Below are 17,413 nucleotides of genomic sequence, written 5' to 3' on the forward strand. Positions count from 1 at the left end.
TATGTATATTATTTTCTCATATGTGATCTCTGGCAGTCTGTGATGTATACATTCAGAAGTATGAGAAACATATGGGTTCATTCCGTTACAAACTCTTGAGGACCACTGATAATGCAGACTAAGAATTCAGAGACTCAAATGGCTCAAACATGGAGGAGAGAAGGGAGGAAAGGGGCGAAGGGAGGGAAAGGGAGAGGGAGAGAGAAAAAACATATGTGCCCTTAGGCTTCTAGATCTGAGCTGTGGAAGGAAGATGTGGTCTCTTGAGGAAAATGTAATCATGTATTTTAATGAAGTGGGGAAACACGATGGCATTAGTAGTCTTATTTATTTATGTTACATTTATGTATTCATGCAGTGGGGAGCACATGCCCATGTGGAAGTCAGAGGACAACTTAGGGGAGCTGGTTCTCTCATTCTACCACGTGGGACCCGAAGATCAAACTCAGGCCATCAAGGCTGGCATCATGAGCCTTTGCCAGCTGAGCCATCTTGCTGCCCAAACTAATAATATTGATCCATAACTTTTGAGAGGCAGAACACTATAGGAGGAAAATAATAGATTTTTATATTAGACCCATATGAGTTCAAATTCCAGCTTTAAGCCAGGTGTGATGTTTCATGTCTGTAATTTTAGCTGTTCAGGAGGTTGAGGTAGGAGGGGGCAACTTTAAGACCAGCCTGGAAGACACAACAAAACTTAATGTAAATAAATATTCAGTTTTGTCATTTGCCTGCAATATGTTTGATGAGTTGCTCTAATCCTTGGTTTTTCACCTGTAAAATGGGGATAATGCTATTCTTGGCATATGGGAAAAATTAGGTGCATTGATTCGAGTGGCTAGAACACAACAGATCTTCAATAAATGCTATGTTATTGTCAATTTGTCAAAGTCTAGGATCACCTGGGAGATGGGTCTCTAGTCATGCCTGTGAGAGATTATCTTAATTCTGTGAACACACATGGGATTAATTAACTAATTAATTAAATTTGTGCACAGGACTGTTTCCTGAGGAGGTCATGGATCCTGGATTGCATAAATAAAGAGAAGTGAGCAACACCATACATTCACTGCTCACTGCTTCCTGACTGGGTATATCATGTGACCAGATGCTTCAATCTCCTGTCTCCTCGACTTCCACTGTGATGAACTGCACCTTTAACTACTGAGCAGAATAACCCCTTTCTCCTTTATGTTGCTACTGTGATATTTTACCACAGCAGCAAGAAGCTAAGATAAGCTGTCTTTTATTTTCTTCCAGTATTTATTGAAAGCACTTTGAGGGAAACTTCTTGTACTTCTTAGTCTTCTTATACCACTAATACGAACAATATTTTAAAAGGGAAACAGAGTGGCACCTTAAGAACAGAAGGTAAAATCTCCCTTTATCCCACTAACAAGTGAGCTGGGGTTAGGAGAGGATGTCTGTTGGGAGCCGCCCTCACATTCGCAGTTACAAGATGGCACTGACATCCTGTGTTCTAAGTGGTAAACAAATAATCTGCGCATGTGCCAAGGGTAGTTCTCTTCTCCACCCCATGTGCTCTGCCTTCCCCGTGACGACAACTCGGCCGATGGGCTGCAGCCAATCAGGGAGTGACACGTCCTAGGCGGAGGATAATTCTCCTTAAAAGGGACGGGGTTTTGCCATTCTCTCTCTTGCACTCTTGCTCTTTTGCGCTCTGGCTCCTAAAGATGTAAGCAATAGAGCTCTTGCTCTTGCTCTCTTGCTCTCTTGCTCTCTTGCTCTCTTGCTCTCTTGCTCTCTTGCTCTCTGGCTCCTGAAGATGTAAGCAATAAAGCTTTGCCGCAGAAGATTCCGGTTTGTTGCGTCTTTCCTGGCCGGTCGCGAGAACGCGTGTAAGAGATGTCTCCTTAAATGATTTATCAGGTAGTAGATAATGGTGCAGTGAGTGAAAATTTATGCCATGGGAAAGGCCTGTATTACTGTCCGTTATGTTAAAGCCAGACTAAAGTGTAAAACTCATATGAATTATGTATTCAGGTTAATACTTCCATGAAATATCAGGGAAATTTTTTTACAGTTAAAACCAGCACACAACATATAAGCAATTCAGATACAAAAGACAAAATGGGTGGGGATGAGTATGTCTTACTCAGTACTAATACTCATTTCTTGGCCCAGGACAGAAAGACACACTCTCCCAACTCTGATAGTCATGATCAAAGGTGAAAAGTCTAATTGAACAATAAATTTTCCAAGAGTTCTGAAACTCATGAAACATAAGCTTGGCAGCAAAGAATAAGATGTGAGCCCTGAACATATCTAAGCTGACACCAGGTTTACCAGGCAGGTCTAAGCCATCTGTCCTGATGTAATAGGAATACCACTGTTGTACAAAAGCATTGCCAAATACCCAGAAAGACTATCTACTCTGCTCTGCTAGCTACTTTCAGTCTCCCTGTAACTATTTTTTGGCCGGGGAAAGAAGCAGTAGGCATCCTTGGCGCCTATTAGACTGCAGCAAAGTTAGGGAGAAATCAACGAGTTTCTTGAGGTTCTTCTGTGAGATCATGGGAGGAGCTTCCTTGGAGCGGCTCTTGAAAGCCTTGAGGATTCTTTTATGGCATGCAGCTCCCAAAGATCAACCAGTCTTTAGCCAAGGAACCTAAAGGCAATTCCTGGGCATCAAGAGGCAAGTGAAAGACAAAAAACAAAAATGAAAACAAACAAACAAACAAAAAACCCCACACATACTATTCTAAACTAAACTGAGATAGGATTTGAATATACACTTTCACTAATACCACACAGTAACAGCCATAACAGAACGGGTAGACAAAAAGCTGTCTCATCTCTGACACATTTTGGCATAATTAGCTTCAAGATGTCAAAGAATTATAATCCATGAGATAAATGTGTACTAATGTGATAAGGGAAAATAATACCTATGAGGATGGAGTAGTGAATATATGATTTATTAATTATAGCTTAAGTTGGCTTGGTAAAGGTAATAGACTAGCTAGTTAGGAAACTTTGATATGAAGAAGAAAATTTCTTTCTAATACTGATATTCCTAAAAGAATCTACCTCTAATTCTTAGTCAATGCATTCAATTATTCCCATTAGATTTCAATCTCTCCCATTCTTAACATCTGTAATGGACAAGTTACAATAAAAATAAACTAGGAAATAAAATGCCCTATATCTTTAAATATTCCCTATGAATATGATACTCATAACTATAATAATGATAAGTAAGAAATTTGGTCTAAAGAGAATTCATAGTAACAAATTTCTGCTGCTTTCCTAGTATCCAGCCACTAAACTCTTTCATACCTCATAGCTGAAGCAGGTACAGGGCAGCATTTTCTCTACCACACATTTACTTGCAAATCACCTCTTTCCCAACACAAAAAATCTTTTTTTTTTTTTTTTTTTTTAAAGATTTATTTATTGATTATATGTAAGTACACTGTAGCTGTCTTCAGACACTCCAGAAGAGGGCATCAGATTTCATTAGGGATGGTTGTGAGCCACCATGTGGTTGCTGGGATTTGAACTCTGGACCTTCGGAAGAGCAGTCGGGTGCTCTTACCCACTGAGCCATCTCACCAGCCCCCCAACACAAAAAATCTTGTCACCATTTCTTCACTTCTGGAAATCAGGACAAAGAAATCACCTGCTCTGACAAAGAATCCCAGCAGCAACAGTTCCTCCACACAGTAGCTGTGGATGCCTGCTCCAGAATGTGACTGTTAATAGTAAGGCATGGGTGGAGGAGGGTCTAGGGGGTCCGACTACTTGCTACTAATAGCTTCAGAGAAGAGGGGAAGTCACTGTCTCCAGTTGTGTACTCCACCAGGCAGTGATAGACAGTTCCAATTCAATGTCACACAGATGATCAGGATTAAACTAAATGGGCCACAAAACCAAAATAAAAGTCAAGAATCTTGGAAAAGGATTGGTAGGGAAGAGTTGTTAAGAATGGAAAGAAGATAAAAGAGGGTTAGGGAAAGCAATCAGAAGTTATATGTGAAATAGTCAAAGAAATAATTTAATTTAGAGAATCCCCCAAACAACACAACACAACACAACACAACACAACACAAGAGTAGCAATAAACCTCACACCATTTCACACAGTTCACAGACCTGAGTGAAGAGCAGTGTTTCTGAGTTCCTACTGTCCAGACTCAGCACAAACCGGATGGACTGGAAAAGTTCCTGGATGCTAGACCGGAACTGCTCCTCTTCCATCCCACATGTGGCTCTCGAATACAGGATTCGTGACTGCACAATGAACTTGAAAAGGTACTCCAAGGCCTAGAAATGTGGGAGGAAAAGTAATGGAGAGGCATTGAAGATGGTCAGAAACTCACATAACAGGAATGTAAGTTCAAACAAAACAAACAAAAACCAAACCCAAACAAACAACAACAAAACCCCAAAACACCAACTAATCCCCTCAAAAACAAAAACCAAACCAAACAAAATCAGGTGACAGGTGATTCCAACTAGGAATAGGCACTTTATTTTTAATAATCCTTCTTTGGAATTGAACCAGGTTCTCTGCCAGTGCTCTTAACTACTGAGCCATCTCTCCAGCCCCTTTATTACTTTTTTAAGGAGAGAAAATGCAAAACCCCAAATGCAAGAATATAGTTTAACTACTTTTTTTAAAAGTGGGGTCTTGCTGTATGTCCTAGGCTTGCCTCAAACTCACAAGTCACCTGCAAATCCCCTGGAGTGCTGGGATTATAGGCATATGCCAATACACCTGGCATAACTACTCTTGAGTTTATTCTAAGGTGTGGTGGTTTGAATATGCTTGGCCCATGGGAAGTGGCACTATTAGGAGGTGTGGCCTTGCTGGAGGAAATTGTGTCACTGTGTAGGTGGGCTTTGAGAGTTCCTAGTACTCAAGCTCCACCCCATGTAGAGGGACCCTCCTCCTGGCTGCCTGTGGACAGTAGTCTCCTGGATGCCTTCTGATCAAGATGTAGATCTCTCAGCTCCTTCTCCAGAACCATGTCTACCCAGATGATGCCACACTTCCCACCATGATGATAATGGACTGAAACTGTAAGCCAGCCCCAATTAAATGCTGTCTTTCATAAAAGCTGGTCATGGTGTCTCTTCACTGCAATAGAAACCCTAACTAAGACAGAAGAGAAGGACGTTTAAGGAATCTGCTGCAACCTTACATTATAGGTGGGGTCTGAAATAGGGACTTCTACCTTATAGAAGGTCAAAGAAATCTGGACTAGTCCTAGGTTATACAGCAGCTAGTATGCCTGACACATACAGTTCCTTCCAGCCACGACATTTGCCATTAACAGTTTATGAGTAACACAGATGACAGTGTTCTAAAAAAAAATGGCTTAAGATCAAAATATGATTATGATGGAGTAATTCTCCTTTAAGAGAATAGACTCAAGTCCCAAGTCTGTTTTCTAATAAAACAAATGCTATATTATCTCAGATAATAGAAAGGTTAAGACAGTGGATCAAAAAAAAAAAAAAAAAAAAAAGCAAAACCCACTTACTTGAAGCACACAGAAGAAAACAGCTCTTAGTGTCTTTTTAGAATCTGCCTGTCAGGTTTACTGCAGAAAATTCAGTTTGTATAGGTGACTTTTAGTTTAGGAAAATGTTGTTCTCTGATCTCCACATACACATTCCACGCACATTCCAAATAATTACACAAATGTAACTTAAGTTTTTTTTAAAGGATGTGAAAGAAGGAAGTCGGATAAAGACTTGTTTCCTTTCCTATTTGTCACTGTCACAGATGGAGCTACCCGATGCCTTCTCTGCCATGGTGAAGAGGATTCCCCTGAGCTATTAGTTACATTTTAATTGGGAATTTGACCACACCAATGAAAAAGTAACAAAACCAGTGGCCTCATACAGTGCGCGAGCCCTGCTCCAGCAGCCTTTCAACATCTAGTGATCAGAGAGCCTGAAAAGTCCCTTAATTTATAAACCAGCTAGATACTTGCAAGCTAGATTGTTCTGGTATATCTACATTTTAGTAATTCTTCATGCCTGTGCAGCAGAAAATACAAAATACTAATTTTATATTTTCTCAAAAAATTTACATTCTTAGGGTAGCCCATTAAATGTTTTACTGTCAGATGCCTTAACCCCAGGAGGCAAGTGATTATGTAGAACATGGCAAACAGATGAAACAAAAAAAAATGAAACCATTGGATATCTATTATGTTATATCTAGTTATATATTATACATATTTTGAATTTTAAAAAGAAAATATCTTCTTATCACTACTACCTGTTTAGCTGTTTGCTTTTCAGTCAGAAATGGCTACTGTAAGAGATGCACTCAGAAGTATTCACTAGCTCAGAATGGCAGAGTCTAATAGTAAAGCTGCCAGCAATTGTCACAGACGATGGATTAGTTCTCTTACTAAGTTCTATGATATAAAACAGTACACAAAGGAACACAGGTGTCAAAAAGGTCCTGTGCAACCTGGGCATAGGTAAGAAAACCAAGCCCACTTTAAATCTATTACTACCTGGTTTCCCCCTTTCTCACTCCTGATAACCAGCTTCCTACCTCTGAGATCACAAGATAGAGTGTGTAAGAGAAGGGTAGATCTTAGGGTATTTGCTTAAGGTTCAAAAGGCTGTTCCCAATCCTGTTTGGAGAAAATGAAGCATTAGCTGAGGCTAAAGCAGATACCCTGTACTCATTTTACTCAATAAATGCAAAAGGAGAGAAGACTGTGAACGTTTTTACAACTTTTATGTGTGTGTGATGTATATACACACCTGCGTGCATGTGTAGAGGCTAGAGACAAGGTCTCTCATAGAAACTGGAGGGAGGCTGGCAGCAGAAAATCCCCAGTGGTCCTCATTTCTGGCTCCTGCAGAACTAGGCTTATAGGTACACTTGTGGCCAAGTCAAGCTCCCTGAACGCTGGGATTCATACTCAGGTCCTCATGCTTGCATAGAGAGAGCTCTGGTCCACTGAGAAATCTCTCCATCCCTTATCACAACTGTTTTATCAACAAGAAGGTTCACTGTACTCATTTCCTCCCTGCTAAGGAAGTGATGCAGTGTTCAGCAGTGGAAAGTATGCCATATTTGTGGAACCCCTTGTCAAAAGTCATGCTCATATCCCATTTGAAAGATACTTGCTCAGTCATGCTTATATCCCATTTGAAAGATACCTGCTCAGTCATGCTCATATCCCATTTGAAAGATACTTGCTCAGTCATTTTATTGTCACTCTACTCACATTAACTTGGGAATGGAAACATCTTCAATGTCCTTCAGCTGATGAATGGATAATGAAAATGTGGCACATACACACAATGGAATACAATTGAGCTATAAAGAATAATGAAATTTGCAGGTACATAGATGGAACTAGAAGATATACCTAGTGAGGTAACCCAGACTCAGAAAGATGGAGACCTAATTCTGAATATTTAGATGTTAGTATGTAACTTAGGAGTAACCAAAAACCAGGAAAAACAAATTATGAGGGGATGACTTCTTATAAATGCTTTCTTTTATAAGAACTGCCTGGCCATGGTCTCTTCACAGCAAAGGGTAATATAATAGGACACTGGTGGTATGAAAGAGAAATGGGAAAAATGGGAAAGGAGACTTTAACTGCAGAGGAGCAGGGAGGAAAGATAAATAACAATAAGGACATTTGCCAATGTGTAACTTTATTTTGTGTTTACTTAAACAGATACAGACACACACATGCATGCATGTGTGTGGTTTGTGCCTTCCAGCATGTGTGTTTAATAGAGTTATGCCATGTGGTGATTTGAATAAGAATGGCTCCTATGGGCTCATATATTTGAATGCTTAGTCACCAGGCAGTAGCACTAGTTGAAAGGATTAGAAGGATTAGAAGGTATGGCCATGTTGAAGGAAGTGTGTCACTTGGAGTGGGCACTGAGGTTTCAAAAGCCAATGCCAAGCCCAGTCTCCCTCTCCTCTCCTCTCCTCTCCTCTCCTCTCCTCTCCTCTCCTCTCCTCTCCTCTCCTCTCCTCTCCTCTCCTCTCCTCTCCTCTCCTCTCCTCTCCTCTCCTCTCCTCTCTCCTCTCCTCTCCTCTCCTCTCCTCTCCTCTCCTCTCCTCTCCTCTCCTCTCCTCTCCTCTCCTCTCCTCTCCTCTCTTCCCTCACCTACCCCCCCATCTCTCTCTGTGGATCAGGATATAGCTCTCAACTACTTCTTCAGCACCATGTCTGCCATGCTTGCTTGTCATGCTTCCCACCACGGTGATATTGGACTAAACCTCTGAAACTGCAAGCAAGCCTCCAATTAAATGCTTCCTTTTATAAGAGTTGCCGTGGTCATGGCCTTTTCCCAGCAACAGAAAAGGGACTAAGACATCCCACATGGAGTAATAATGCTCTCCCCCACAACCATTAACTAGCCAGTAAAACCTCCAGTGTCAAGCATGGGATGCCTCTTCAAGTTGTAGGTAAGAAAATCCAAGAAACTCTCAAAACAGTATAGGCTATTGCCATTGGCCTTGGCTACCTCCCAGAATGTGAAGGTAAGACTGTTGCTGAAGACACTACACACTTCAGACAACAGAATTGAAGGCACAAGCTGGAATTGACCTGGAAGCTATCTTCTTGAGACTAACCCTCATAGGTGCTCTATAATCTCTAAAAGAAGAAAAGCAATCGATGGTCTCATCCAACTTAAAAGCCTACAAACCACAACAATGACTAGCCCAGCAAAATATTCCCATTGGTGCAAAGCGGTCCTTCTACCTGAGAAGCAACCAACAGCTGTTTAATTAGACTTATGGCCCATTCAATAAGGGGTAGGTAATTCATGCTCAGTACGTGTGGTGTGAGTCAATTTGCCCTCCATAGACACGTATGTGTTTGAATGCTTGGTTCACGAGGAGGAGTGCTATAAAAAGTTGTAGCCTTTTTGGAATAAGTGTGGCCTTGTTGAAAAAAGTGTGTCACTGTGGGGGTGGACTTTGAGGTCTCCAAGTGCTCAAGCTCCACCCACTATGATCCAGACTCTCCTCCTGGCTTGTAGAAGACAGTCTCCTCCTGGCTGCTTTGAGATCAAGATGTAGAACTTTCAACTCTTCTAGCTCCATGTCTGCCAAGAAACTGTCATGTTTTCCACCATGATGATCATGAACTGGACCTCTGAAACTACAAGCCAGATTCATAAAATGGTTTTCTTATAAGAATTGCCCTGGTTGGTCATGGTGTCTCTTTATAGCAATGAAAACCCTTATTAAGGCATAGTATAAACATAACCAAATACTCATGGCTAGACAGGTCATGGACCTTAAAGGAGAACCAATTACTGTCACTTTCTTAGACCAGCATAATTTCTAACGGTTTTCTAAATCTGTCTTTTTATTCTTACAGATAAATACAGCTTTTGCCCTTCATCAAAGAGGCTTCTTTTTTTTCCTTTTGCACTAGATAGGGACTATTACAGAAATCCTCAGCTGATAAAAATTCAAACAACTGACTGTGGGGTGCCCAAACCCAACTAATAAACCTATAATACAGTTCCCACACAACAGACTCAGGGCATATCGCCGAAGAGGGGCAAGAAGATTGTAAACCAGAGGACCAGGCTTTGTGCTCTGAGTTAGTGGCTTCTAGCCAAGACTGGGCAGATGCACCCACAAAATCTTAACAATATGGATTCCTAAACAAGACCTGCATAATAACATGTTAATGTTGATGGGGAAATCTCCAAATTTTCTACAGCACCATTACTTCATTAATTAGATTACTAGTTAATTAATGGGTTCCCACAGAATCTTTTGCATTTAGCAACTTTTAGAAGATAGGCAGGTTTTATGTATGCTTTTAGCACCCAGAAGAAACAGTAACTATTAGTGAACATTTATATAAAGAAGGAAAAAGCAGCTTATAGTTCCAGGTGTTTAAAGCATGTTCAGAGCCAAGCAAAGTAAAAAGAGACCTGTGACTTTAATTCTACCCATGTCCTTTGTTACATGGCACCATGTAAGCAAGAAGAACAATACATGACAGGGGGCCTTTACTTAGTGTAGATATAGGGGATTAAAAGACAGGAACAAAAGAACAATCTTGATACCATTCTCCTTTTATGACTATGTAGAAAGGGTGGGAAACATAATTAAAAAGCAACTTTATGGAAAGATAATCCAAGTACAAGACAAGACAGGGACCGATACAGAAAGATAGATACTTGCTTTAAGGGCATTTCTAGAAGACACGAAAGCTTTCTTGAAAACATTTTAAAAAGGGACTTAATTACTCTTCTATGGTTCTTTATTGTATATAGAGTACCTATGAGAAGGAATAAATAGACTGGAGTTGACTCAAAGTGAGGATTTTCTTATTACCTGGAGCTAACCAGCAATGAAAAACAAGAGATGGCCATAAAGAACTGCAGGAATGGAAATGGAGAGGAGCCTGAGGAAAAAAAAGGTCCAGTGACAGGCCCAAAGTGGAATCTAGCTCAAGGGGAGGTACCAAGGCCCAACAGTATTACTGAGGCTATGGGATGATTACAAAAAGGGGCCTATCATGAGTGAACTCCGGAAGACCCAACAAGCAGCTGAAAGAGTCAGGTGCAGATATTTGCACCCAACCAATGGACAGAAGCTGCTGACCCTTATGGCTGAATTAGGAAAGGCTGGAAGAAGCTGAGGAGGATGCCAGCTCTGTAGGAGGACCAGCAGTCTCAATTAACCTGGATCTCAGTGATCTCTCAAACCCTGGACCATCAACCAGGCAGCACACACCAGCTGATATGAGGCCCCAACACACATACAGCAGAGGACTGCCGTGTCTGGGTTCAGTGAAAGAAGATGCAGCTAACCCTCAAGAGACTGGGGGCCCCAGGGAGTTTAGAGGTCTGGCTGGGTGGGGGGTAGGAGGTAGGGACATCCTCATGGAGACAGGGGGTGGGGAGGAGGTATGGGATGTGAAACAGTCGGAGGGTGGACTGGGAGGGGGAATAAAATCTGGAGTGTGAAAAAAAAAAAGAAATAAAAAAAGAAAAAAACACTGCACTGTCAGTGACCCTCTTCAAGCCAAAATGCAGACATTATACTACAGAAAACTCTGGATTCTTCTTAAGGCCAACCAGCTTCATAGGGTATGTCTATCCACTCCTCTCTTTCTATTTAACACAAAATAATACATAGTAACCACCAAAGAAGGAAATGGTACTGAATCTTAACTCTAATCAATGTTGCTACCAGTATTAGCTTATAAGGAATATCGATACTTGGGCCAGGGGGAGGGCAAAATGATACTACTGGTAGCAATGAGGCAGAGGAGAATGGCCAGGATTCATGTGCACTTCCCACTTCCAGGTAAAATGACCAGAGGTAACAATCAGCTGTGCTCTTCTGCAGCACAACCAAGGGGAAGGAAGGAGATGATGTGGATGAAGGCATTCACTCCTGAGAGTAGCCAGCACACTACAGTTGTCTTGAGCTCTATACCAATGATAATACTCTCAAACAACTGTAGGAATGGTCCCCTTACATATGGCAAGCTCAAGACATTACCCGCATGGCTTCCTGAATGTGGTCCTGTCGAATCAGTTCTGCTGAGCAGTCCATGTACCACTTCAAACAGCGGATGAGCTCCCTGAAAAGAGAATATTTATAGAAATTCCATCTTAATCAAAAGGCAATGTAGTTGTAAACATGTATTTAGTCATTGCAGCTGTGGGATTCTCATATTACCTGAGAGAGATACATTCTCCTTACATAAGGAACTTCAGGATTTTACCAGCAACCACAATCACAGATGCCCACTCTCATTTTTCCCAAAACTTAGATTGTACTATGTATTTTGATTTGTCTTAAGTTGCAACATCTCCAGAACATACAACACTAACTAACAGACTGAATAAAAGTGTGCAGTTTTAAATGTCACTCCATTCCACACCTCCTTTCCCGAGGTCCAAGACACCTGAGAGAAATGAGTTTACTGGGTCAGAAGTATTACAATTTTAAGAAGAGAAGAATCAGCAGGTTTGTGTGAAGGAACTGAAACAAATTACCCTTCAGAATAAGCTGTATTAGGAGACAGATGCCACAACTTAAGGGTTCAGATCTTTAAGTGGGAAAGCATTCAAGTGTTTGGGAGGACGGGAGTGGGGGTTGGGGGTGTCTAAGTCTGCTAGGTTTCAAGAGCAAGTGGAGAAGTTTTATAGTTTTTGGCCTACCCTGTGTGACTTCTGACATAGAGGCAGGCACTAGGTAAAACCATAGTGTCCTTAGTAGCAGAAAGAAGAGTTTCCTCTAATAGTCACAGAAGATGTCTGTCAGTTCTTTGTTTTTAGGGACAGGCTACAGAAGGTAAATGGCTTGACTTCTCCTGGGCTGCCACATCTAATCTCTTAAGGTACCATATTTTAAAGGGGCAGGTCTGCCATCTAACAGGAAGTTATACACAATACACATTTATATGGCAAGACATTATAGAGGTAAAGGGTATAAGCTATGTGGCCAACTAGTATGCAGTTTTGTGTTCTTAGATATGTATTTAATCCCCATGTGCCTTATTCTCTTCACCTGACATATGGAGGAAATAACAGTACATCTCAAAGCTACTGTTGAGAACCAAGTAGATGACACATGAAACACTTAGTGTCTACTCTCCAAAGTGTCACCCAAGCAGCAGAGTTCTGGGAGACAGGACCACTGTCAAGAATTATTTTTGGCTGTAAAATTAAACTAATTTCATAAAATGGCAATATCGTATTCATCCAATGGTCTTAGCTAATTTGATTCACATGAAGTATCTTTTTGTTTTTTTTTTTTATCTTTATTTGGTATGCTATGTTAGCTTCTCATATTTCTCATACAAGTAAGACAATTTCAGTAGTTCTACCATCAGTTCTTAGAAGAAGTACAGCAACTATGTAATAAAGCATTATTACACAGCTCACACTGTATTTATTAGTGACTGACTGACAGCTACTCTAAGATGAGGAAAAAGGAAAGGATTCTTATCTTTAACATCTATCTTTAGAAGTTGTACCTAGAGCAATAAGGTATGAAAAATAATTTAAAGGTATTCAAATCTGAAGTGAAGAAGCAAAAATATCTGTTTTCATATCTCATATACGTTCACTTCTTCTTGCTCTACTAGTAGTTATGATAATGAGAGAGTGTGTGGGGGTCACTGAAGATCTCGGAACAAAATTCTTAAAAAAACAAAAACAGGAACAAAATTGTTAGAACAAGATAGCTGGAAACATGCCCGAAGGGGAGCAGAGAGTAGAACACGTGGTTAAATGTGAATAGAGAGGGAAAAATACTGGGCTAGTAAGGTTTAAGTGGAGGGGGGATGAGGGGAAGTTTAACTAAAAGTCAGACTATAAGGAATTATGTGGAAACCTAGTACTCTATAAGCTAGTTAAAACTATTTTTTAAAAAGGAATTTTAACGGAGGAAACCTGCACGAGTAGATGTCAATCTCAGAAGCCACAGGCATTCAAAGACCGCAGTACCAGGTGAACCATTTCCTCCCTGGGAGTTGTTGGTCAGGAAGGTCCAGAGACCCCCAAACAACATAGGCTATGGCCATTGCTCTTTAGTTGGTAAGACCTAATTGTTGAAGGTTGCAGGACATGAGAAATAATGCTGGAACTGAACTAGAAAATCCCTCTCTGCTGCCTGACATACACAGTCCTGGAAGTTTCTGGGCTGGTTGCAGGGGGTTTAAGGTCCAGTAGTGGACCTTAAGTGCTATAATGCTAACTTGCCAGACAAGACTATCAGTGTAGCAGGGTTGTGAGGTTAACCAACTGTTCCCTAACTGGATTTGGGGCCTGCTCCACAGGAAGGAATTCAAGGTTTGATAACTATAAACCTGATTAAAGAAAACACAGATGGGTGGGAAGGTCTTATTTCTGTTGTTCTGCTAAATGGACATGGTATCAAACTGCCTTGTAAGTATTTATGATTATACTCATACACAAGTGCTGCTCTTAACCTTGGTCATATATGCTTCTTTTCTAGTGACTGGCACTAAGTGCAGAGACACGTGGCTACAAAGGTCCTGAGAATAGGTGACTGTTGAGTGCTCAACCCTAAACAGGACATCTATATCACCCTCTTTAAGGATCAAAGTCCATAGAAGAAGAGAAGGTAAGAAGAAGAGCCAGATGACAGCAAGACAGGCTGTAAAATGTTACCTTCTTGGGCATGCCCTGGGCCACTGAAATAGTAAGCTAACATCACCAGCTGTTGCCTGCACTGGGCATGCACAAGACTGGGGATGTCACAAGGGGTCATGGGCACTGTCCCTCCCAGGAAACTACTAGCTATTGATGGCTGGCAGAGAAAAAGAATGTGCCAGGTGGATGCTTGGAATTGAGCCTTAGTCCTCTAGAAGAGCACCCAGTACACTTAAGCACTGAACCAACTCTTTAGCTTCCTATTGTTCATTCTATTGTTCATTCTTAAAAAGAAAATTCTCACCTATGCTATATCATAAATGAACATAGATGATGTAGTAAGTAAAACAAGCTACTAATAAAAGGGTAAATACTTTGACTCTTATATGAAGTACTTAATAGCAGTCAACATTCAAAGGCAAAAAGTACAATGTTTTCCAGAAGTTGGGGAGACTATGAAGTTAACTGCTGAATCTTACAGTTTTAGAGATTTTTGGCTTGTGGAATTAAAATAATTTTGGAGATGGAGTTCTGGTAAAGACTGTATAACAATATGCATGGTAAGTTTTAGCTACATGGAATCAAACTTGAAAACAGTTAAGGTAGTACATTTTATATTTAAGTATATACATATATTATAAAATGTGTACATAATTATATATATAACCATAATTACAAAAGTAAAGTTTAAAAAGTCAGCTAAATAAAATACTGGCTACCACTGAACTTCTTAAATTTTTGATTTTCTATTCGAATACAAGTTGCAATAATGATACAAAATACAACTTACTTATATGCCAGGGCTCCAGCAAAGTGCTTCTGGATATATGTGTCCATTACAGGTCGGAAGTGGAAGTATTTTATGTCTCGAAGCAGGTTGATAATGAAAACCTGAGACAGACAGACAGACAGAAAATCGCCACAGTTCAGTAGAACCTCAGAAAGATCCCTAGGAGGGAACAGATTCATATTCTTCAAAGAGCAACATGCTTGTGTTCCCTATGTGAAGCAATCATAAGATTTCCATTGTCTCTGTGTATGTCTTGTTCTTTCATTCCCCTTACTTTCCAATCCAGATCTGTACCCTATGTTACTGAGCTTCTCCATTCACAACAGTGACTGGAACAATATGGATCAGGGAGAGATAATAAAATACCTGTGTAAGCGGCATAAACACTCAGGTGTCCTCCAAAACTTGGAGAAGACAGTAATTTAATGACCAAAGAAGCAAGAAAGAATAAAAGCCAGAGGAGCAAATACTATGTGCCCATTCAAGCTTTAGCTCCAATTCCCTATCTCTTAGATTGGAGAACAGAGTCATCTTGAATATACAAGTGCCCTGTGGGAATGCATATATTAAGCCAAGTGTGCCAAACACTGATATCACTATCCATTTTCACTACACCAGCCTTAGGAGTTGAAATCAAACTCAACTGAACTTGGGTCCTCTGTAAGAGTAGTATGTGCTCTTTAACTGCTGATGCTTTAGCCCTCAAATCTAATTCTTCAAACTTGATCTTGGAGGGATCTGGCATTTAGATTGACTGCTTAGTCTTCCTCTGAGGATGATTCTCAGACCCTTTCCATTGAAAACAAATCTGCTAACTCAGTCTAATAAATTGCTCCCTTTAGACTTTCTTTTCAAACACATGATGGGAATGATTAATAAGGAGCCCATGTCCAATACTGCCTGGATGACCAGGAATTGGAGGTAGATAGTCTAGAGACCTAGAGTAGAACCAAATACAACTGGCCAAACAAAACCAACCAACCAACCCACCCATCCACCAACCCAAATGAACTGATGCTCTGATATATTCACAGATCGGTGTCTAGTCCAGTCAACATCAGAGAGGCTCACTCTGGCAAGTGACGGGAATGAATGTAGAGACCCAGAGGGAAACATTAGGTGGTGGGGGGGTGCAGGGGGAGAGGGAGCACATGCCCAGGTCCATCATGTCTCTCCCTTTGGAGCTTGGGGAACCCCACTGAAGAGAGGAAAGAAGAATTATGAGAAGCAGAGGGGTCAAGGACACTGGGAGAGCACCACTGGAGAAATCAACTAAGTAGGGCTCATGGGGGTTCTGAGACTGAAATGGCAATTGTGGAGCCTGTGTAGGTCTGCACTAGGTCCTCTGCTATATGTTATGGTTATTGGCTTTTTTTTTTTTTTTGTGGGGGAGTTCCTCACAGTAAGAGTGAAGGCTGTCTCTGACTCTCTTCTTGCCACTCTCTTTCTGTCCAGCCTTGATGAGAGGGTTTGTGCCTGGTCTTATTGTATCTTGTGCCATGTTTGGCCAAAGTCCCTGGAAGCCTGGCTCTTTTCTAAGGCTAGAAGAGGGTGGAGGAGTAGATCTGGAGGAAAGGAGAGGTGGGGGGAACTGGGAGGGTTGGAGGGAGGGGAAGCTGTGGTTGGGATGTATTGTGTGAGAGAAAAAAAAATCAAAATTTAGGAAATGACTTACCAGAGACTGAAAAACCAAAAGGCCGTATTTTTCTGTATTGTCATCCAAAATCACAAAGAGTGTATCTAAGATATCCTGCAGAAACTGTAACAACACAAGAAATAAAGGGTTCATTCATGTCTCAGGATGCATGGTCAAATTTTCATACAGCAATGACTTTAGCCCCCCGTAAACAACAAAACATCTCCAAGAATCTTAAAAGCATGACAAAAACATCTAGTATCTGTCTCTGCCTAGCTAAGGGACAATTAGGTGGACAGTTGGGGCTTTAAATAGATCAAGGACCTTGCCGAAAATCTAAAGTGGCTCTTCTTATTGGGTGAATGCTAAACTTCTAAAGAAAAAGCAATTATAAAAATACAGATAGGATACCTGTTTTGAAATAAAAATAGTGGTTCTGATACCGTATTCATTTTGAGATCACTTTTCTGGGACTAGAAAGAGTTCAGCCATTTTTCACTCTCTACAGTAGCCTAGTTATATGGAGTATATCTGGATGAGGTTATAGCAGATCAGACCTCATCTAAACAAAGCTATGTTTTGGTTTAGAAACTAGACTCTCAGGAGAAAGAAAAATGCAGCCAATGGGGGTTCTCAATGTAGATAAAAATCTGGCAATGTTGTCTGTTGCTAGTTTTTGTTTTTAGCATATGCCCTCCCTCTTTTAAGGCTGCAAAACCAAGGCATATAATAGTAAATGACAATGGGTTCTTGGAGTACCTTGAAAACTGAAAACTCTATTATCTTGTCAATCAAAGCATGTAAATGATACAACATTTACAGTTTATTTCAAAACAGTATGAGGCAAATTAGGGT

General features: G+C 40.7%; 1 protein-coding gene across 12 annotated transcripts in view; it reads right to left on the reverse strand.

The window, feature by feature from the left end:
- Dock3 (dedicator of cyto-kinesis 3) overlaps nucleotides 1–17,413 on the reverse strand; it is a 339,506-nt gene that overhangs the window by 81,661 nt on the left and 240,432 nt on the right. For all 12 annotated transcript variants that reach the window (XR_001778834.2, XM_030244177.1, XM_011242872.2 and 9 more), the window contains 4 exons: nucleotides 16,598–16,681; nucleotides 14,923–15,023; nucleotides 11,509–11,590; nucleotides 4,119–4,289 (listed from right to left, as the gene is read on the reverse strand). Coding sequence is in view for 11 of the 12 variants with exons in the window: in XM_030244177.1 (XP_030100037.1) it covers nucleotides 4,119–4,289; nucleotides 11,509–11,590; nucleotides 14,923–15,023; nucleotides 16,598–16,681 (438 nt within the window). In the remaining variant the exon portion in view is untranslated. The remainder of the gene's footprint in view (nucleotides 1–4,118; nucleotides 4,290–11,508; nucleotides 11,591–14,922; nucleotides 15,024–16,597; nucleotides 16,682–17,413) is intronic.

Source organism: Mus musculus, chromosome 9, assembly GCF_000001635.26.
Source record: "Mus musculus strain C57BL/6J chromosome 9, GRCm38.p6 C57BL/6J".
Lineage (NCBI taxonomy): Eukaryota > Metazoa > Chordata > Mammalia > Rodentia > Muridae > Mus > Mus musculus.